The following is a 23,560-nucleotide window of genomic DNA, read 5'->3' on the forward strand; positions in this document are numbered from 1 at the left end:
CTATCCCAACAAGCAAGGAGTGTAAGGCAGGATACACCCTGGATGTGACACCATAACCTGAGCAATTTAAACTACAAAATGTATGTTTACTGAGTAACTAAACACATGTGAAAGGTAACAAACAACAATTCAAGGAACTTTCACATCAAATAGTATGTGCTTTGCGATTATGTATTATATGCACAGTGTATGTTATAGCCTACATGCAACATTCTATAAACATTTATCTATGGAAAGCTCAGAGACTGTGCAAAACAAGTATACAACAAAATAAGAAAACTACAGTATTTAGTTCATCTTATATTTCTAATGCCATGCTCAGCCAAGACTTGGTAACTGCTACTCTCTTAGAAGCCCTACCTACTGTACTTCTGTAATTCACCTGCTTTGACTCACTGAAGTCTCAGCTCATTCTCTCCGGGACGGGATTCACCGAGTCCATATATTACACAGCTTCCTGCATTACTTAACGTTGACTGCATTTTGTCAACTGCTTTATTTTACAAATACAAAGGCAGTCTTAATAACAATACAAAAATTGTACGTTATTAACTTTATTAAAATGATTTTGATTATTACTGTTGCTCAGTTATTGAGTTAACATCTTTATCCAAGTTGATCTGACTTAAGGATATGGCAGGAAAGATGCCAGGTAAAATTAACCATGGACATGTACTGAAAGACTACCATCATTTTCTATCCAAAAACAAGGGAAAATCAACCAAGTTTTTCTGAATGTGATAATAGCCCGCCATCTGCTTTCCAACAGCACATTTCCTCTCTACACAGTACAAACTGAAAGCACCATACTGGGATCAGTGGTCTGTCAGTTTCCATCACTGACATTTAGGCGCACAATGCAGTTCCAGCAATGGCTGCATTCCTCACTCATTCATTTAGCTTTATCACGATGGGCGCTACAGAACATTCTTTGGCAGGGAGGTACACTGGCTTGCAAAAACCAAGCCAGGCATATTAGGCAATTTGCACATCTAAAACAAAACGCGACAGAAGTTCAGCTCAGCTCTGCAGCAGGCATGATCCTCATTCCACCTCTTCTATTTCCTTAAGCAAGGAATACTCATCATCTTAAAAAGTCATTTATGTCTCGTAACGCTGTCTAGAGGGATCAGAAATCAAGGACAGAGGGATAATGTTCTCACCATGAAACATCCAGAAATCTATGCAAAGGCATAGCTGTTCTAAAGAGTGCAGGCATGTGTAATAAAGTACATTAATGCAATGCAATCCAGGAATGCATAGGTACAATATTTAAAATATTGACTGGCACACTTACACTTAAATAACATTTTCAGCTAAAAAGCAAAACACAAATGACCCCACCAACATTGAGATCTACTTGAAAATTGGAGTAGTCAATGTTCATAAGCTAGTTTATTTAAACTAGTGAAATCTTCGTATACCTTGTCTGATCTTAAAAGATAACGAAAACCGTTGCTGGAGTTTGCATGATAATCTAGACTGATTTACAGTACAAAAGCATACACAGCAGACACACTGTTTTTACTCCACAAAAAATAATACAGCATCTAAACTCCAAAGGGCCTGTTTATAAAGCTCTTCAATCATAGCATGAATAATCACTCTAGTGCACTTGCTTTATTAAAGGTGGAGTATGGTCAAAAACTGGCTTTACATGAGCTCCCCTATGAGGGGCCACATAATTAACTGTTTTTGTGTGTAGGCTTTCATACCAAACACATAAAAAACAACTTTATGGTTGATGAGCTATTAAAAAAAATCCCTCCAGCTGGCCCCAGATAATGATGTCAAACCAGGCCAAGTTCCTAATGTTTTCCTGACAGGATACCTGCCAATCACATGCGCATTGCACCTGGGGAGTCATTAAAACAATATTCTCTTGCTTATCATTTCACACATTTACACATTTATCCTTCTTTCATTGTTGCTTCGTGTTGTATCCTGATCAGGATATACAAATGTGTAGGAGCCTATCTATTTCCCCAGATGCTACCTGCAGAATCAGCAGTATCAATGGCAAAAGCTACTTCCTGAACAGTAACTATAACTAGAAGAACAACAGGCTTGCCTGGCTGTGAGGCAGCATGCTAACCACTGTGCCTCTGTGATGTTCGTCATTATCTCTTCATGTTTGCTAAAAACGAATGGGATTATCCTAACCTTACAAATATGCAAAATTATATAAGGAAATTATCATTAACTAAGATTATCCTCTTGTATGCACACATTAAGCAATCTATGTTGAATTCAGTTCTCCATCAGGACTGCTCTGGCAAAATACAACCTAGTTATAAGTCTAATGATAATCCTTATTTATGTTATTTACCAGTGTAAAGATGAAAAAAAATCTCAGATCTCCTAATCACAACTGTCATGTTGTAAAAATGCATCTAACCAATACTTAGGGCATTAAAAAAATTTCAAAATATTGTAAAAAACCAAAGGTATCCTGTATGATACTTAATCTATGAATTTGTATGAGGCTCTCTACACAGCCTCTTCGGGCGGAGCGGTGGCACTGTGGCTAAAGATCTGCGCCTATGGCTGGATGGTTGCCTGTTCAAATCCCCCGGCCGGCAAAGGAATCCTACTCCGTTGGGCCCCTGAGTTGGGTGCCGTATAAATGGCGCAGACCCTGCGCTCTGACCCCAAGCTTCTCACTCTGCCTGTGTGTCTCATGGAGAGCAAGCTGGGGTGTGCGAAAAGACAAATTCCTAATGCAAGAAATTGTATATGGCTAATAAAGTTATATTAGCTTATCTTACAATGCGTGCATGGAGGTCCAAGAAGTTCATAACTTTTTTGTCTTATGAGAATGTATTAAATGACGTGAAATCACTTCTGATATCCTTCATAGTATCACCTATCACCTGGAAAGAAAGACACTGCTTGTATGACATACACCCCAAGAAAATGTAGGCATTGCTCCAGCAGAACAATGTCTCAGCATTAGGCTACCCACCAATCAGTCTCACTTCACTGCCAGGGAAGAGTCATTTACACTAAATGCTGCTGTAAAGTAAATCCAGCATCTCAATATTGCCGCTGCAGGCATTGCTTTATTTATATGAATGCTGCAATTCATTTTCAGCGTTGGAAGAGTGCCACACTGTACTCCCAGCAACAGTTGAAGCCTCTCTACTGGATCTGTGAAACATCCTGGCACGGCTATCAGTTACAGCTTCCTCCCAAAGAGGGAAAGCAAACCCTGGTTTTTCAGCCTATGTCAACACAATGTAATCCAAGGCCTTATTAGTCAAGAGCACTGATGCTGACTTCACTTCAAAAACCCATTTACCACGAAGACTTCATTGCATTCTTCAGGGTATGACAGTTATGACTGCATGGATATGGAGTAGTATCCAGTATGCAGTATGTAAATAAACCTAGCTCTGTTTCTTTCTTCTTATATGGTGGATGCAATACTATGGGCAAAGTTATTCAGCACCCTGCCAGAGGCACCTTGAACATCTCATAGTTCCCAGTCTGTCACTTAACGATTATGACTTTCTGTTATAATCTCCTCTGCGAGGAAACCGATTTTGTGGAGCACTTAGATTTGTGACTTAAATTCATTACAATAGCCAGAACTTGAATCAAGGAGCTGTACAGAAAAAAATAAGTTTTTCCACTGTTTTGAGCCTGTCCTTTACTTTTTCATGCACTACTTTTACTTCTTTAAGGAAAATAAAGCAAAAATTCATTACTTTTTTACAAATATATTTATATAAGTACAAACATAATATATATTATATAATATAAACTAATATACCCATTCTTCCATTTCCTAACCAGTTTATCCAATATGGAGTCACATAAGAGCTGAAGCTTAACATGGCAAGCAATGTGCACAAGACACAAACACACACACTCACACCTGGACCAATTTCCCCGGAAGCCAATTAACCTACCAGTATATCGTGGGACTGTGGGAGGAAACTCATCTGAACACAGGGAGAACATAAAAACTCCACACAGATTGAACCCAGGGCCCCAACTCTCTGTGGCAGCAATGCTAATCACATGCTAAGCATTGCACCACCATGCTGTCCATTCTTAATATATATATATAGTAGAAATGAATATAGACAACTTTTTTTTCCCTTTTACTGCCTTAACAATGGCTGAAATACATTGTTAGATCCAACAAATAAAGATTTCAAGTATATACGTTGGACATCTTAGAATCACATTCAGAAACACATTTTGGTGACACTATGCCTATGAAGGGGTACAACTGAGCTCGGCAAATAGTCTGCTTGTTGCCGCTGTGTTGAGTGCAGTGCTTGCAGATAGTTTTTTTTTGTTTAAAAGTTGTGTTTTTTCAACACAGGGTGGGGTCACTGGGCCACCATTAGTAAAGTAAGGTGCAGTAGGCAGTGCTCCAAATGACTGGAAATAAGGTTTTCCAAAGTCTGTACAGTTCTTGGGTATATTTTGCATAATGCATGTCTCTTAATCGAGCACCCCTTTTAGGCATTTAGATAAAGTACAATGGTGGGAAAACAAGACAAAATGAATAGCATGAATTAATGAGAAGAACAAAGGGAACTGGGAAGTTATGAATCACACTACAAGAAAATGAAGGGTTCAGAGAGTGTATCCTTGTGTGCTCAGAACTCTCAGAAACGACATGCAATTGTTTTAATTTTGTTAATGAAATGTATTCCCACTCCCTAAACAAAATATTAGAAATCTTATGTTCAAGACCATATTTAATTTCAAAGCATTTCCATACTTACTTGTCACTGCATTATCTGTAGCCAGAAAGCAGAAAATGGGATAACATGCAATATGCAGAACTAACAATACAAAGGAATTACTGGCTACTGACTGATTCTGCACAATCCTCTCAGCATTGTTTGGGCACTATGGTGAAAGGAGAGCAAAGATACCTTGTTGTTGCAGCTAACCAGTCCTGTTCAGCACCCGACGCTCTAAGACCTATGGAAAAGGGGAGCTGCAGGTGGATGAGTAGGTCTAGGAGCCTTATTTTTAAAACCTATAGGGTCAACTCAACACATCTGGCACATACAAGCTGAAGAAGTGGATGAATTGGAGTCACATCCGAGACATCTTTAAATCTAGATTAAAACTGTAGTGGAACAAAAGTCCTGAAAATGCTCTAAAACGATCCTGAACTAAACAGAATCCTGTAACAATTCAACTTTGAATTTAGTGCAGCCTCACCCCTTAGTAAAGCTCTCAAATCCTATTTCTTGAGGTCTTATAAGGTTCAGCTGTCAACCGTCTGAATGGGTCATTTCATTAATTGACTATGACAAGCAGTCATGCAATTGGCTGACCATCACCAGGAAGGTCTTGACATACCCAGGGTGTATAGCGCAACTGCAGGCCCCTGGTCATGCCAGCTACTTAAGACCTTGCACTGCTGCCGACAACCGAGACATCACTCCCCCAATCAATGGGAGCTAGGTAACTGGCAATGTGAAACAAAAAACTTCACTCCTCTCTCCTTCCGTGCTGATGCAACTGATTAAAAATTGATCAGTTGGAATCCTGACAGTTCAACGTTAAAAAATGTAAGCGTATAAAGTCAATTTTCCTTCCCCTATAACTCAGCAATGAAACAGATTAGAATAAAACTGCCTGTGGACGGACTTGGCATGCAAGCTCTCCAATGAAAATTGTATGGCAGTCCCATTTGCACTCTCAAATAAATACCCATACCAGCTCTGTCTACTGGTATTAAACACAGAATCCTACCACAAAGGCTACCCTGCCGACTAAATCTGCCACAAATTAAAACCAACAGACTCCTCGTTGTCTCCAGGGCTCATCCCTACCTTTGGGCTTTGTACTAATTGCATGAAATAGGCACACGTGTTGTGGGGACTGAATAGCCTTGGAGCTCCTCTACAGTTACACGGCAGAAAACCAAGAATCTGCTCACCAAGGAAAGCAAAGCAAGGAATATCTCCCTTTCCTACTACTAAAGCGAAAGAAAAACAAAAAAACAATCACTAAACAGTTTTAAAAACAAAATTATTATTAGAAACAAAATGTGGAAGACAGGGTCAGTACACCAAATAGGCACCGAAGATCAATTTCTAGCTACAAACATGACCACCATCACAGGTGCTGCCGCGACTCTGAAATACAAAGTATATTCAGAAAAGCAATAGCTTCAATTAAAAGGTGCTTGACAACACTTAACAATATTGTGGACAGAAAACGTGCCTGGAACAGAGAGGCCTAAAGTACATTCTATACAGAAAAGGCAGCATCACCTTGTCAGATCTCAGATCACCTTGTGCTTTTTTATTGAAGAACAACTCCAAACACTGCAGCGAACTAATTTTTATGTGTTCTTTTTCCAGCTGTAACTAAGATTGTGTCAAAGAACCCGCTATTGTTTTGGCAAAAGGCCACAGAGAGCCTGCCAAAGTTTCCATACACAAGCTGTCAACCCGTGCACTACCGGATGTTTACAACAAAGGTCATGGTGTGTCTTTCATATTTGAAAAATATGTGGAAACGTACTAAATACACTTGCTACAATGAGCTCACACATTCGGCACAGGCTATGCACAAGGTGATACAAAATGCATTTTTGTGGAGCTGAAGTAGTGCTCTCCTCCACTATGTAATCTGTGCACCGTAAATCAGATTAAACGCTTTATTAATGTGGCTCAGGATGGTATGCAAATGTAAGGTGGTGCATTCAGATGGTCTATCTCATGTTCTCCCAGATGACTTATACAAAGTATAAACTGATTCTGGATTGGATGTAGGACTAGTCTTTTTATTATCATGAGAGACTACCAGAAGTCAGGTATTGACATGAACACTGAAATGTGCTTGTCCTTCTGTTTTACCAATCCAACAACCAATTAGGACAGGTTATGTAAAAAAAAAAAATGTTTTCGTCCTCATAAAACTTAAAAAATACATCTGGAAATACCAGTACATATTTTTAAAACTACCATCCATAATTAACCTCACAAAAGGTACAATATTTAGACATACGCTAAGTATAGCTGTCAACAGCAAATGATAGCCCATCACAGGACAATGGCTATTTGCATACTGATCTGGAAAACCTAAATGATTTTATTCATCATGTGCCTTCTTTTTAAATCACGATATACAAAAATATAAAACACAGATCTATAGTGCCTACAGCTTGTAACGTGTTCAATATGGTATCATCCTGTTACAAGAATGCCTGTAACCCAATATGTATTTTTATGAATTTGAGTAAATTACTGTACATCGTCTGCTTAGGGTAAAACTCAATAGTAAAATTATCTTGTAGTACAGAATACTAAGGAACAGACTGTATTGTGCATCTGCAACTTCCTGCCTTGTTCTGTTACAAGGAGACTTAACAGCATGCATACAAGAACAAATTAAAGCTGGTAAAAACAATTACGTATAAAATAACAGAAAACATTGCAAAATGATAATCACTTTGGCTAAATAGAACAGTAGGCATTTCATTTTAGCTAAAGTATAATGAACTGAACTATTCAAGCTACAGCAAGCTAGAGCAAAATTATTTTCTCACCCAATTAATGGGTAATGGGTAACGTTGTAAAGATTTCCACATAAAAGTAAACATACCTCAAAGGTGTACTCCAAGCATCTGTCTGTCCTACTCCTTTGTGCTCCTTTTAGCACTATCTTCTCTATGTGAACTGCTGAATAACAAAAAGCAAAGTTTTGTAAATGGCAACAACAGGCATAAATTAGAGGTTTTAAGAGTGCAACAGAAATGTCTTTAGAAAAATAATACTATGCCATCAATTATATGTATTAATGTTTCACAAACATCAGAGATATTTCAGATTAGGTCAGAATTTAAATTTCATGGTGATTCTTTAACTTACTTTCTCTGATAATGCGTAATTTCAGGGGTTACCCTGGGCATTAGCCAAGTTTTCTCCAGGTCTTTATCAATCATGGCCTCCTAATAATATTCATTAATTAATTGGCTTCATTACTTCGTTCTCCCCCCCACTGACAGCCGATGGGTGGCGAGCGTACTTTGCACATTTTGGCTGCTGTCGCATCATCCAAGTGAGTGATATAACATTGGTGGTGGTGGAAGGGAGTCCCCACTGCCTGTGAAGCACTCTGAGAGGAGTGTCTGGAAACGCTTTATTATTATTATTATTATTATTATTATTATTATTGAGTTTTAAAAGATGAATGAGTAGGTGGATCAAAAGTGTCTTGTCTACACTTCCTTGTTCGGTTATGCTATGGCAGTTTATAACTGTGAACCCCAGAATTGGGTGTGTATAACAAAAAATGTGATTCTAAATTAAATGGAGTTGAAGGTTTTGCTCCATGTAAATTTAAAGCAATAGTCATTTACTATCTATATGAATAGAAAAGCACAATTCAGATTTTGTGATTCAAACCCTTGTTGTACATTGTATGGTCCATTTGTCGATGTCTTCTAGGACCAATGTTTCAACAACAAAAAAAGAGGACTGGGGGAGTAAGATTTACACAGTATTCCATGTCTTACCTTCCCTCTGTGTTTTCCTGGAAACAGGCTGGTTTCCGTGAGGTGACTGTGCTCTGTCAAACAAGCTGCTCTCAGTGCTTGGGGAGAGGTAATCATTTTTTGGAACTTTCCTTTGCTGCAACCAAGAAAAGGACAAAAAAGGGGGTAAATAAAAAAAAGGACTCAATGACATGACACTGTGGTATAATAGCAAAACGCCGAGGACATGCTTGTGAAGCTGCTGCCCCACAGTTTCAGACTTTCTAAAAAGAATCAGACAAGTTTTATTTGAAATTTTGATGAAAGTAAATTATTTTAGTTAACATGTACACATGAAGACAAACCCTCTTGTTGTCTGAGGACACGTGAAAAACACATAACTGCTGGCGATACATATACTAAGTGTTCCTGCCTTAAAAGATTTGAATTGGCGTGCAAAAACAACATTTTACAATCTGAAATCAACTAAACACTAGGGAGTCAACAGCTCATTACATACCGTCATCCTAAGCATCATGGTTAATTACCCCAGCTGACTTACAATGATCTTCAAGTGACAGTTTCTTTGAAATAAGATTATCCTTTTATCAACAGTATGACTAAAGTGCACTAAACTGTAAATAAAGTGGAACTATAAGTTTACTAAAAGCTTAGCACCTTTAGTAATAATGCAAGGAGATTTGCGATACTATAGGCTGCAAGATGCTGTAAGCACATCGGAGAGCACATTTTTTGGGCTTCACACATCTATTTCAAATTCTGTTCAGTACATATCAAAACCTGAACCAAGGGCCAGCAATAGTAGGAGTACGGCTAAACACAAATTTGTGTGAGAGGAGAAAGTGCCAGGAAGTTTTTTTGTGCTCTAGATGTGCACTCGGTACAAGGAAGAACAAGGATTTTCAAACAGGTACTTAATGAAAAAGTAATGTACTTTAGGATAAACAGTTGTTTGGTGTTCCATTATCTATCCATCTTCTAACCACTTCATCCAATTCAGGTCTGAACAGACGCCAGAGCCTATCTCGGCAAGCAATGAGAGCAATCCAGGTACACCCTTGACTGGACGCCAGTCCATTACAGGGCACACACAGACACAAACATGCACACACTCACACCAGGGCCAGTTTTCCCAGTTTTCTAACTAAACCTAGTAGTATAATTTTGGACTGTGGGATCAGGACCACTTGGAGGAAACCCACATAAACATGGGAAGAACATGCAGATTCCACACAGACAACACCCAGATCTGAAACTGAACACAGGGCCACAGCACTGCAAGGCAGCGATGCTAACCACTCTGCCACTGTGCTGCACAACGTTCCATAATAAAATGAACAAATCCATGTAAATTTTTGTGGCTAAGTTTGATAAAGGGTTAAAGCATAGAGACCTCAGTTCAGGAGTTCCATAAAACAAGCCTGGCCTCTTTTTTTTATTTAATTATTAACCCTCAAAAGCAAGTAGACAATTTCCGCTACACAGAAAAAGGATATCAAAGAGAGAATTAATGGTGCACATGCAGTTATCGGCACAAAGTACACAAAAAAGTTAAGATTAGACTTCAAGCAGCATGCAAAAATGACCTTGTCCTCAACTGATTAACTTTTATCCCAGCAGAAGAAAAATTTTATTGTTTGGCCTGTGTGGCTTTTTGCAAGTGTAATGCTTATTAAGTGTGGTGTGTTACATATTAGAATTATTACAAGATAAGATCTAAATCAGCAAAGATACACAAATTTGATGTGTCTTATCATGACATAGTCCAAAATAAGAAATGACAATATCTGACATTATCTCATGATAACTCAGTCCTGACTATATCTTGATAACTCAGACTGGCTATATTATATCCCGCAGTCTAAATCCAAGTTAACAGGTCAATGTAGCTGTATTATGTCAATTTTGTTTGTTTTTATAAACATATTTGCATAGATGTTTCTTAATTAAAAGAAAACTGATTTCACTCTGAAGCACCTGAAAACCGGGTATTCCTACATATCAATGCTGATTTGAGTCCATTAAACTAGCTGGCTTTAAAACACAACATACTCATCCAAATGTATAGATATACATTAAAAAAAACAGTACACAAAAAGCAATACTTCCTGGCACTGCAATACAACAGGGAAGACCTTTTGGCATCAGCCATCTGCAACCAGAGGTTATTTATTCAAGTCTTTGCAGATTTGCCAGTTTTCCTAGCAACAGATGGATGCAGGAAGCTCCAGGCGTAGTCGTGTTCAAGAGATCTTCAGTCACAATAATAATGCAAACCATCACATTAAAAGAGCAGCTTTTACATTTAGACGTTTGTAGACAATACAATACCAATATGATAAGGCATTTGTTTTTTTCAGGCTATTCAGTGAGGTAGTGAAATATTCACACAGTTCCAACAGTTAAAAGGAGAAAATGCGATTTTTTTAAAGAACTCAACACTACCCATCAAGTTTTCAGTCTGGACTTTCCTCCACATCAGAAGAATTCACTCACTAAAGTAATGCAGTTATAGCACTACAGATCCTACATAACATTAACTTGCATGTTTTAAAATGAGCAGCCTTTATAGAGTTGCACATTCTTGGATTCATACTAAACAAAACAGCTGTCTGAACTGTCTCATCACATTTTAAAGCAATTCTAATGTCCTTTATGTTCTCTTTACGTGTAAAAAAAAAACCACCATGCTTGTATAAACCATGTTATAGCCTAACAAACTACAATCCCATTACTTTTAAGACAATGGTTCTCTCTATAGCAAGCAAAAATAACATGGGACAACCTAATAAGTAACAAAATACTTGCACATATAATCTTTGTTTTGTATTCCATGCATCTGCTGTGTATGAATGTCATAAAAAGGAGCAACGCGAGTGAGCAGAAAGTTTGTGAATTAGTCACTTTACAGTCTAATGAGGAACTCAGTTGAATAAATGGTACCTGCATGAAGTTTATGGGTGGACTTCTGACTGCAAAAGTGTGGATAATTTGAAACTTGAGTAGCTTACAAGTTAGGAGTACAAATAGATCAGATAGTAATGTGGTAACACTGATACCTGTCTATAAGAAAGAAATATCAATGCATAAAGATTTTTTTTAGACATCTCAGCAGATTGTGTGAATAAGAATTTTTGACATTTCTGAAAATTCTCTGGCATACCTGAATGAAATGAACTTTAAGGTACAGAAACAGGAACCAGAAATATCTGAACACAGGTCAGTAAACATTAATTTACTTTAATAAAATGTGATTAGCCACTAAGCAGTTTGGGAATATGACTTTTTTCTTACAATAATGATTTGTTACTGGTATTATTAATATTGATGCCATAATCATTAAGATTAATCTTTGGTTGTGACATGGTTTTAACTTCAACTGTGGGCTACAAAAGAAGTTCTTGAATGCGTAATTGAAACTAAAGATCGACAATGGCTATAAAAAGTATCCCCTTTAGCACTATTCACATTTTATTTTCTTATGACATGGAATCAAAATGGATTTATTCAGGAATTCTTATTAACAATCAACATAAAATACTCTGTAATGTCAAATAAAAACCTCTAAAGCTTTCTCTTAATTAATCATGTGAAAAATGCCAAAGGGGTGAATCCTTTTTTATAGCCACTGTAATTTATAATTAGCTATAACTTTCTGATGGAACTACTTAGCCTTTAATTATTTTTTTTTAATTTCTGTACTTGGGATATACTGCGCATTTGTTTCAGAGAGTGCATGACACACAATCCATGAATTGTACATCATATCGGGTTGTGAAGTGTCATCCTTAATAATCTTTACTGTGTTTTATCAAGGAACCCCAAGTACAGTGTGTGCAATTTACATGCCCATGAAGTCCTCTTTTTATAATGCTGTGTGAAAACAATCAATAATGGCATTATAATAAAACAAGGTTCATTTCTGCTTACAAGTAAACACCCATTAGGGACGATTTCAAACACCATTGTACTGGTTGAAAATGAAGCAATCGGTCAGGGTGAATGCCAGCAAAATATCTGTCTGTATTGGCAGCTCAAAAACACTTAAATCACTTAACCACAAGACCTTAAAAATACTATATTAAACTACAAAAAGTAAAGCTATTCTTTGTGCTTTAATAAGATTTGAGATCTGAAAGCCTTGTCCAAACAGAATCCCATCATTTCTGTATCAAAACAATGTATTGGATCATAACATAACTATTTCATAAAAAATCTGATTAACACAGATATTAAAATTAGCATATGCACCGAGGGTTCATTATTTTAAGCACTGATATGAAATAATGATTTAGGGAAGAAGAACAATGTTTGCAAACAAAAGGAGGCCTTTTGGTCCATCTAGTTCATTTGGTTTTCAGTAATTTATATGAGGACCTCATCCACTTTCACAGTGTATTCTAAAGAAGTACAATAAGTTAACACTGTCAATGCCTTTGAGGATTTTGAACAGAGTCCCATTTTCTAAGTCACCTAGATTTTATTTATTTTTTTACAATGTGATATGTATAAGATGTCAATTAATTAAGGAATACACATTCATTTCTTGTTGGCAGAACCAAGCCTATACCATTTTTTTGAGGCACCAAAAGCCAGGGACATAGGGCAGGCCGAGGTTTGCTTTGTCCTCCTTACTGTCGGATGGTTTTGAAGTGACTGTATGTGCACTCACATCCCATTATCTTAAGATATTTGCATAATTCCTTAACAGTGACTGGGAAATCAAGTGTTTAGTGCAAAGTTCTATTCAGAAGAGTCAACATGCTAGTATTAAGAGCTGCTGTGAAAATCCATCTGATAGACTTCTTCATCTGGCTCTACAGGGGGCACTGTTCCAGTATCCCTACTTCCGCTATCAAGCACATTAAAGCCATTTAAAGGTATGTAAATAGAACAATATGTGTTGTGAATATTATCTCAAGCTAATGACATTATTCTTTATTGATATCAACTACCTCTTAATAGTCCATTTCACCATTCCAAGGTAAGCGTTTATTAATTTTTTATTGAGCACAAGTAAATGTCCATAAATGTTTATGCTTTCATTGTACAAAGTTCAGTATAGGTATGGCCATTCATTTGAGTGCAATACTGTACATACATGGGCACTGATAGGACTCTTTACAGAGCTACATTCATGTATTCCTATAGATTTCTTATAGTAATATAAGTTTCTCCCAAAAGGGATTTGCCTAAAACGCAAATGGAAAAAAACACAGAATGGAATCCCTGCGTTGGTACACTGCATTGTACTCAGAGACTGCAGTGAAAAGACTCTACAAAGGTAGAGTAGTTCCATCAGGTTCTGGCTGCAAAAAAGTGAAAGACTGAAGAGCAAATACAGAAAACCCTCATTCAAGCTAAACTGGACCTCTGCTGCCGCATCAACTAAGACAGCCATGTGAACCACATTATAAAGAAACTTTTCATATTCTCATTTAAGACCCAGAAAACTGATTTGAACTTTAAATCTCTACACCTGCCTCAACCTTTTTAACTTAAGCTGTTGTGTGGCATTTAATATCCAAATGTCTGCAATGAACTACTGGAACATGATCACAGATTTAAACTGCTACTGTTCAATTAAAACTGAACTTGACATATACCTTACTGGGATAAATCCTATTAAAATGCTGTAAAATTATATCCCAGCATAAGCCAAGATGGGCATTTGACTTACACTGAAATTTCAAACTGCCTTTATTGAAAAAGAGTATAGAATATGTGTGTCAATACCATTTGCATTTGCAAGATTTAATTTAAATGTAGTTCAAGAAAGCCATGCACACCATTAATTATCTAAACAAAACATATGCAGGCCTACAAAATTGTTTATAGTACTTAGCATTTTTGCTGTTTTACAATGACATATGTTCTTTCACACAATTATCACTGTCTCTTCAAAAGATGCCAATTTACACAAATGTACTTATTACCCTCCAAGTACTAGAAGAATGTTAACATTATTAGCTATGATTATTTCCAGTCTCATAGTTATTATAAACTATGTAAATCTGCTCAGCTGAAAACAACATAATTCAGCCACTGACAACGATATAAACTGATATTAAGTGGCAATTCTATATAATCACCCTTGCTATATAAAGACTTGTTTTCCATATCTTCACCATACAAAGCTATTTATACTTGATTTCTGCTGTAAGAACAAAGCAAAAATGCTTTCTTCATTTGAGTTCTCATTATTATATCTTCGAACATCCTCCTTATTTTAAACATTGCGTCATCAAAACATGTTGCAAGTGCTTCTCCAGGAGTTACTAAAGAAAATAAGAATAGCGTATTCCCTGGTGGTTGAGCATGAACTGATAGAACCAACTGAAAATTTGCACTGGCCTTACTTGTATTGTGCCAAATTGAACTACTATTCTAACCGAAACGGGCCACTTATCATATCGCGATCATGTGATTTTAACTACAAAGTACAGTCAAATCTCAATCTCAGTTGTTCATTCACGATTTTGCTTATTCATGCTAAATAATTAATGACCACTGTATCCTTTCACAGACTAAATTTGTCTATTCACGAGCTGAGCTGCAGGAAAGTAAATGCAGGGACCCACTTCCACATCTTCAGCTCGAGAATCTATCTCATCCAATCTGCATGGAGTCTCTGTGGTAAAGGCATAACGTGATTAACAAGGCATTAACGTGATAATGTAGAAGTGCGCTACGGCTTATGCTTTTGTTATTAAGTTGCTGCAGAGAAAGCATTAGATATATCTTGTTGTGTGTTGCGTGTAAACCTCTTATGAGAGCGAAGGCTATATGTGAGTGTTGTGTTGAGACGTAAAAGAAATGTTGAATAAAACAAATCGGTACCCTAAGTTATCATACTGTAGTCTCGTCTCTCTCACGTCTCACTGAAAAGCATAGCAAATGAAACAAGAAGGAAAAGCAGACAAATCATATGAACAAGAGAGTGAGCTGGCTGACTGGGAAGAGAGCAAGGCAGCGAATGCCTCTCTATGCCCACTCTCCACCACCACCCAGTAGAAGCCACCGAACTGTTTTTATGTCCAGCCCCCGTGAGCAAGATGTCTCCATTTGTACGGTATGTGTAATGTTGTACACTTACTTTCATGTCAGTTGTTATTAACTTTATTACAGCATAGTAGTGCTACATTTATCATAGAACTAAAAAAGTAAATGTAAAAAGTAAATGCGTTCTACCGAGAATACAAAAAATAAGACAAGATGAGCTATATCATAATAAATGGATGATCAAATAAATTGCATAATTTGAACTATATGCTTTGTTTTAAGTTTACGGTATTCATTTGCATTAAAAATACTTACTACACATACATACTAACACTATTTCTGAAACAGTTAACAGGAAAAACAAACATATTACTATGGAAATGCTTGTTTTGAAACCAATGGAACCATACCCTATTTTCCCCAAAAGCTTAAGCCCTGCATTAGCAAAGTCATCTTTGTGGTACCTAAGCTTCAAGAATACCAAGGTTTACTATACTTTTAGGGTAACAATGTGTAATATTGGGTGATCTTTTAGATCTGGGGAACGTGTCGTAAACTTTACATGTAAAGTTACATGTAAATTGACGTGTCAAGATATGTATTTTCTGGTTAAAATGTCATTTGTTGTTTCATGACTTTATTATGAATCGTTTTTTAAAGAACGAAGTATCTGATGGAAATGCAAGTTATAAAGGGTCTGGGATTAGTAATCAGCATCACCTGTAAACTTTGCTCAAGATGGATAAGACAGGCACTCAACAGCTGAGATAAGCAATTAGCAATGTGCCTTGTTTTAAGAGCTTTAGAGGTTTTAACTGGGAAGTGGAATCACCAAAAGGCAAGGCTGACAAGAAAAACACCACAATTGAGAAACACTATTTCCTAGACATCAGATATAAAAACAACAATAAGCTCACATCTACAAATATTATTGTCCTTCGGCAACATCCACTTCTTGTAGACATCAGACATCTCGGCATTCCAATTATTTTTATAAAAGAAATATTGATTTTTCCACTTCTCCTGAAGCACACATCATTAATTTTCATTTCCTCTCTATAGAATGGCAAGGCCCTTTTTACTGTTCAAAAATGTCCCTTTGAGACCATATACAAACCCACTAGGTGCAGTTTCAGTACAATCAATTATGATTTAATTGCTGTTGTTGCTGCAAAGTTTGGATGGAGTGCGTTTACCGGTCTTGCAGCATCATTTATTTTTTCCAAGGAATTCCTTACTTGTCAAACTTGTGACCATATCACGCAGGGGTGATTGAACAGGGCCAGAGAACCACAAGCAGAGCTGTGTTTGAGAAACTATTCCATTAATATAAGAAGTAAGTGAACCTGGGCTTTGCAGGCTCAGACAGGGTGCAAACTGAACCCTGGCAAAGGTTCCAAGTGCTCCAGCCACAACAGACAAACAAACCAGCACCCTGCTCTCAGATTGTACTGTATGTCCCACATCCTTAGTGTAGGAGGTAATTTTGGGCACTATAATTAAACAATTGATTAAACATTAAATTGCTGATGATGTACAAATGTTTTTCCAGTTAACTCCAAATTCAGGTATATTATATCTATATTCAGGTTATATTTACTACTATAAGCACAATTTACCAGTCAACCTAACCTGAACACTGCTTTGCTAGATTATTTCTCTACAGCGGCATTTGTGTTGGATTCCCACAGGAAAAAACTTTGGCCAGGTGGTAACCCCCCCCCTCAACCTAGCTATCTAACAGTTCAAAAGCTAGTACAGTACCTAACTAGCTATCTTATTATTGGTATAAACAATATCATCCTGAATAAGACATTTGACGTCAACTAGTATTATTATATAAGATTCATCAGAGATGTAGGATACCCATGATCCTTCCTGAGGAAGAGCTTTGTGCTTGAAAGGCATTATTTGCCATTTTCTGCTTGTATCAAGCCATCATTGTGTTCTTTTTGCTATTAAGGCCCTGTTTCTTATTTTGCTCTCATTGAGGCTTGTCTTATATACTGTACGTCTTTTTTCACTTTGGAAAATTAAGTGGCAAGCAATGAAGGAAACCCTTGAAGCAATGACACAGTATTTGTCTGTGACCATATGATTCAGCTGTGAGGAAACCCTGCATGTTTTTTCTACACCTTACTAAAATAGCTCTCAAGGGCCCAAAACTCTAGTACATAAAATTGTCTGTCAAACATTTTGACTGCAATACTATTAGTACTGATGGTTTCTTTAATAAATGTGTTTTTTGTACATACATAAATTAGAGCAGATACTGTAATTCAGTAAGAGACTTTGACATCCTGAACACAGCTAAAAAGAGACAAGCATACTTTTCTAGCTAGAGGGTAAAAGCCATGAACCTGATGCCATTTGCAATGACACATGGGCTCAATGCTGTTGTATCCAAGTACTCAGGACATTGGAACAGATATAAATGAAAAACAGGCCTTTAAACCCCACTCATTTGGTTTTATTGCCCTGTGGCCTAAAGCCCCACTGCTGGTTATTGGATTAAACCATCCATGTATTAATTCTCCTTAAACCCCACCTGCCTCTGAATTGGACAAAGTAGAGTAACCAGCAACCCAAATCTGCATACCTTTGGGCAGAGGATGGAAACCAGAGCCACTAGCACAAAACTCACACCAACACGAGAAGAGCACCCAGATGCCATGAGATCGAATCGAACCCAGGATCACCTTACTACGACTACGACGATAATGTTAAAGGACTGTCTGACACAGTTACTAGCCTGTATTAATACCACTTTATTGTACTTATGTTAAAGCGGGACACATTCTGTAATGTTCATACTCAATAATAGACTGAAGTTACTCTGTAGCAGTTCTCTACAATGACTGTCATCAATACACCTCTTAGCTAATTTCCTATCATAATTGATTACGCAAATCTCCAGCTCTGGTCTTGGAGAACACTATTCCAGTAGGTTTAATACATCATCATTAAATCAACATGTTCTAAAGAAATGGAACAATTCCACTGTGATCAAATAACCAGGTGATTTGTTAAATTATTCATTTCACAAGGAGAGCACCAGGACTAATACAATACAATATGACTTCTGCAATTATAATTAAAACGCCAAAAAACTTTAAACCTTGTTTCTTGCGTCAAATCATAGCACCTGGTTTAATTTGCCAATGAAAACTTTCTTTCCTGAAAAGCAGGATAGTGATTTAAGTTCTTCTCAGTTTCAAAACATAGAGGAAGGGCTCAAATTGTACTAGCTTAGTTCATTACAAATCAAGACAATGATCTAAAAATTATTAGTAGACAATTATAATTACTCAACTTTGTGAGCAATCATTTTTCTCTTACTCTGTTAAGATTAATCATGTCGAGCAACAACTTCTAACAGCGTCCAAGACAATAACCTAATGAATAATTACAACTGATCAGCTATGTGCTCTGCAGTTTTACATTCGCCGATGGTACTGATTCCTTGATTGCTGACACCTGACAATAGCGATAAATGCAATGATGAAACTGACAAGCCCCAATACACATAGCCTATACACACTCTCTCAGCTTGGGGCCAGATTTAGATTTGTTGCCAAGCTTAGAATTCACAGCTTGGGTCGGGGTCAGCTGTCAGCTACTAGCAGAAAACCACCTGTACTGTAAGGGCCTGGGGCTTTAATATTTTATGACGATATGAAATGTGCCATTCCGTGACAAATTGTAACACCTAATACCCCAATCAAACTGGAGTATTAGTTGCTCCAATTTGTCAGGAATGACTGAATTTACCCTCAATTCTTACCAAGTAGCATTTTTTCCAGTCCTTGAAAGTCAGCATTCAATTTCAAACCCTCCACAAAAGCCACTTGCGTCATATTGTATTGAACCAAAACTGAAGGAATTTAGGTGCCGCAAGCTCTCAGAAGCTGATTGTTGTACTCTAAAAGGTGGAGAAATTAAAATGGATCAGCCTGAAACCATGTGCCAATTCAAAAGAATAATCGTAAAAGAACAGTGTCAGATATACAGGAAAATCAATACACTTGGGTGAGACTGAGAAACTGACAAGTCAAACCTCTGCATTTTTTGCGGTGACAACAGCACAATATCCGAAAGAAAAATGGAGAGATGGCAAAAGTAAGGTAACAACCTCTGTGATACCAATGGTATCACAAACAGTTGTGTTACTAGCTGTTTAAGGTTACACTAGTAAGGGCTGTTATGGACCACTAGCATGTAAAATCATGTTAAGCCCCATATACTCACTTGAGCAGTAGCTCGGTCATGGTACTATCAGATGCTTACGTTTTCTTCTATACATTAAATGGACTCCCAGAACATTCAGGAGAGAGATTTCTTTATAGCTAAGTCACAATTTTCAGAACTGTAAAACTTTACACTTGTATGGTCATTATATACTGCTACCAAACTTAAAGCAGAGAAGACCTTCATGTAACTAATAGATGATCAATACAACCAAATTTCCAGATGGTAGAACACTTAACTCAATCCTAGAAATACGTACACGTTAACTGTTGTTGTCAAGTTGTGCTTATTTATAATCTCTTCACCCGCCACTGATACATTTTCAGAAAGAAATAAAAGCTTACTCGTCTCAAACATACATTAAGCATTAACTTAAGTGAAATCTTCAAATAAGAAATCCAAGAATGTACTCCAACACTAACCAAATTATTGGAGAGATGTAATTTTTGATTTATTGTTGTAACTAGTGTTATGAAATAATGCTTCTTACATTTGTTCTTGGCATCAAAGCTGTTTTGCTAGTTTCTGAAAAAAACTGCAGGGCTGATTAGCAGGAAAGGGAAACCATTAGTGAGACACAAAGCTAGCCTATAATACTTTTGCATTATACATCATCAAAGTTCCTCTAATTCAGGTACGAGATGCTGTTACAGAAGCCCATTTTTTTCTGGAATAGCTTAACTGCAAAAAAAATACAGAAGAATGTGCAACTAGTATAAAAGGAGATCAACACCCAAAACACTTCTCATCTGATCTATCTTGAATCTATTCTGTTTAAAAAAAAAATAAAGTGCACATCAACATTAGTTTTAAGTAATAACAATAGGGTTTGATATATCCAATTAGCATTCCACCAACTGTTTAGTGCTACGTAAATCAAGTCAATACAAGAAGGGACTATTAAAATTAATGTTTGACATTTTGCTACGATTCAAGTTAGAGAAGATTAAACAATGCAGAAAAACTGTAAATGATTTTTAAATCAAGCATGAACACAGAAAGGTCTAGACCTGTATGGGTTGTTTTCCCCAATATGTGAATAAGCTTTATGTATTTTGATATCAATTCCTCCGCACCAGCTCCAAAAAGAAATTAAGCAAAGCTAGCTGCTGGTAAGCTATACTTGCCCTTTGCCATTTTCACTTGCATAATGTTTGGTAAGGTCAAACCGAAGACGAATGAACTGTTGAAATAAATATTTTCTGCAGGTCAGCAAGGAGCATTACATAATAGATTCCCTAAACTAACTTGATATAACAAAATGTCTCGCTTTTTAAAAGCGGAGCATTCGTGGCACCATGTGTGACCTACATTACCATATTTGAAAGCTTTCATTTTCCTAGGTTTCGTTTCCCGGAGCTGAGAACAGTCTAGGAAACGCTGGACACACTTCCGGCTATGTCAGTGCCCCCTCTGTGAAAAAGTCGTGTAAATATCAAACCTTCCACTTTGGTGCTCATGAGGAAGTCGCCTGTGCCTGACCTACCCCCCCCTACCCCATTCCTACTAGTCGCACAGACATTAAACGTTACAGCTACTTTTGAGTAGCCAGCGGTCTGTCAAGAAGGAAGCCGATACGACACCTAGTGGCAAACAGCCTCTTTGATTTTTAAAAAAGGATATACAATTAAAAGGATCTATAACAACATATAACTCGTTTTAAGTCTTCCATCCTTTCTCTGCACAACGCGAATTTATATACAAAGTCCTAGAAAAAATAGTCTATATCAAATGGCTTTTCGTGGGCAGCTTTCAAGATCACCAGACATGAATACTGATCAGGGCTAGGAACTCCCTCGATTCAACATGCCAGTTTTTCTGCTACAGCAAGGTAGCAGTCACGTTCGACATTAGTGCACAATTTTCACAAATTACACAAGCACGTCAGACAAACACCTGCGGACACTTATAATTGTGCAGACATTCAATAAAACACGTCGTACAAATTTAGAATGGAGCATAAGGCCTACCACAAACCTTTGCAACTATGTCTATTATGTTAAAATTAGCCTCCAAATTAAGCATGAGCATTGTAATATAAATCAGCCAAATGTTCAATTCTGTTTCACCAAAATGCTCTTCAAAAGGAGGCAGAAACAGTAATGATACAGAATTAAGATGTAATAACTAAACTATTAATGATACATTTGCTGTGACAGTTATTTTATTTTATCGTCTTAATGCATTATTCGTGTAAATATGGCAATACCATACCAATAAAATAAAATGGCCAGACGTTTAGCACTGGAACGCATAGGTGCACTGTGAAACGATCATTGGTGAATATTTAGTGTACCGTGGCACTAAGGTATTTTTAGACCGCATTTTTATTTTTACCATGGCGTTGCTACTGTGCTGGTAGTGTTGCCTCTCTTCCTCGATCGCTGCCTCCACTTTTTCCAGTTGCACTCTAACAGTCTCTCTCTGGTGAAAAGGGAACGCCGGGTGCAGGGAGGCCATAGTAAAAAGCAGAGCCAGCTGCTCTAGGGGACCGGCCCCAGCTTCCACTGGAGGCCCACAGCCCTGCGCTGATCCCCCCATCTGTTGTCCGTCAACGCACGAAGGATGGATTTGGAAATGTTGAGGGTCAGTACACGAAGAGACAGCAAAGCCATAGTTCTTGAAGTACAAGGCAGAATCCACATGGCTCAATATACGAAATAGTATCCCCGCGCACTCTCGGTTTTCCGAACCCAAAAGAGACAGACAGACCAGCAGTTTGGACCGAATGACAGGGTCAGAAACGTCCGTCAAAAGGCCCAGATCATTGGGATTATTTGCTCTTATTTCAGAGTCCCTTAGGATATGGAAATCTTTCCGGGCAAGATTCTCCAGACAGGAACCCAGAAAGCGTAGCTCTAGCGGCTGGCACATATGAAGCAGACCGCACATTAACTCGATTCGCTTGGACGGACTCAGGTACAAACCGAACCACTCGAACACAGTCTCTTTATCCAAGTCAAGAGGGTAGCCCAGTCCTCTTGGGGAAGCGGCAAACCTGTTGGAAGCCGTCTGGGAGACCGAAGTAGGAATATGGAGATTGTAATCGGTTTGCTCCTGCTCGTCCTCGGCCGTATCGTCTCCTCCTTCCTCCGCCGTTTTCATGGGCAGCTTCATTTCAAGCATTATCAGCTCTGCAAGGAACAGCAATGAGCGGAGATCAAGGCTAGAAAGACATCGCTTACTCGTATTTCTCGTTGTTTTGTGACGCAGAAGTGACGGTAAAGTTTTATACTGTATTTGTAATAATCACAGTGACACTCGGCGTTATGGCTGTAGTTCTCTAGCTCTGTGGCGCCTGCTACTGCTTTCGCCAAGTCTTGTCAATCAATGCGTACTCCTCCCCTCTCCCGTTACACCACTGGGTCCTAAACAGCAAGTCTGAATTGCGTTGCCACCACCTACTGTAGCTTTTTTTGAAGTAAACAAAGAGTTTATCTCCTCTCCACCTACAGTAGTGTGGAATTCGACAGCCTTGATTAAAAATATATTCAGCTATATATGTATATTAATAATGAATGAAGCGAACAATAAATTCGCACAATTAGTTTTATGTAGAAATCTATCCTCGTAAACATCCTGCATTAAAGCCATACACTTGCAATTTACTTAAACTGGGATTTTATGATTAGGCAGTCTTCTACTGCGTTAAATCGTACAGTTTTATCTAATTTTATGCAACACGCCACAGACTGATATCACAGGCCTGAAAATTAAAGTAGGTCTCTAAAATACACCAGGAGATTAAATTGGTCTTGCTTGACCTTTAATGCCATTTGGAAGAACTCATATTTCTTTACTTACAATAATTTAAAAAACACTAAATAA

General features: G+C 37.6%; 1 protein-coding gene across 3 annotated transcripts in view; it reads right to left on the reverse strand.

Moving 5' to 3' along the window:
- Positions 1-23,041, reverse strand: part of zcchc2 (zinc finger, CCHC domain containing 2) — a 66,850-nt gene extending 43,809 nt beyond the window's left edge. For all 3 annotated transcript variants that reach the window (XR_001479181.2, XM_015354295.2, XM_015354294.2), the window contains exons 1-3: positions 22,070-23,041; positions 8,504-8,618; positions 7,591-7,667 (exon numbers count right to left, since the gene is read on the reverse strand). Coding sequence is in view for 2 of the 3 variants with exons in the window: in XM_015354295.2 (XP_015209781.2) it covers positions 7,591-7,667; positions 8,504-8,618; positions 22,070-22,858 (981 nt within the window). In the remaining variant the exon portion in view is untranslated. The remainder of the gene's footprint in view (positions 1-7,590; positions 7,668-8,503; positions 8,619-22,069) is intronic.
- Positions 23,042-23,560: the final 519 nt, after the last annotated feature.

This window comes from Lepisosteus oculatus, chromosome 6 (assembly GCF_040954835.1).
Source record: "Lepisosteus oculatus isolate fLepOcu1 chromosome 6, fLepOcu1.hap2, whole genome shotgun sequence".
Taxonomy (NCBI): domain Eukaryota; kingdom Metazoa; phylum Chordata; class Actinopteri; order Semionotiformes; family Lepisosteidae; genus Lepisosteus; species Lepisosteus oculatus.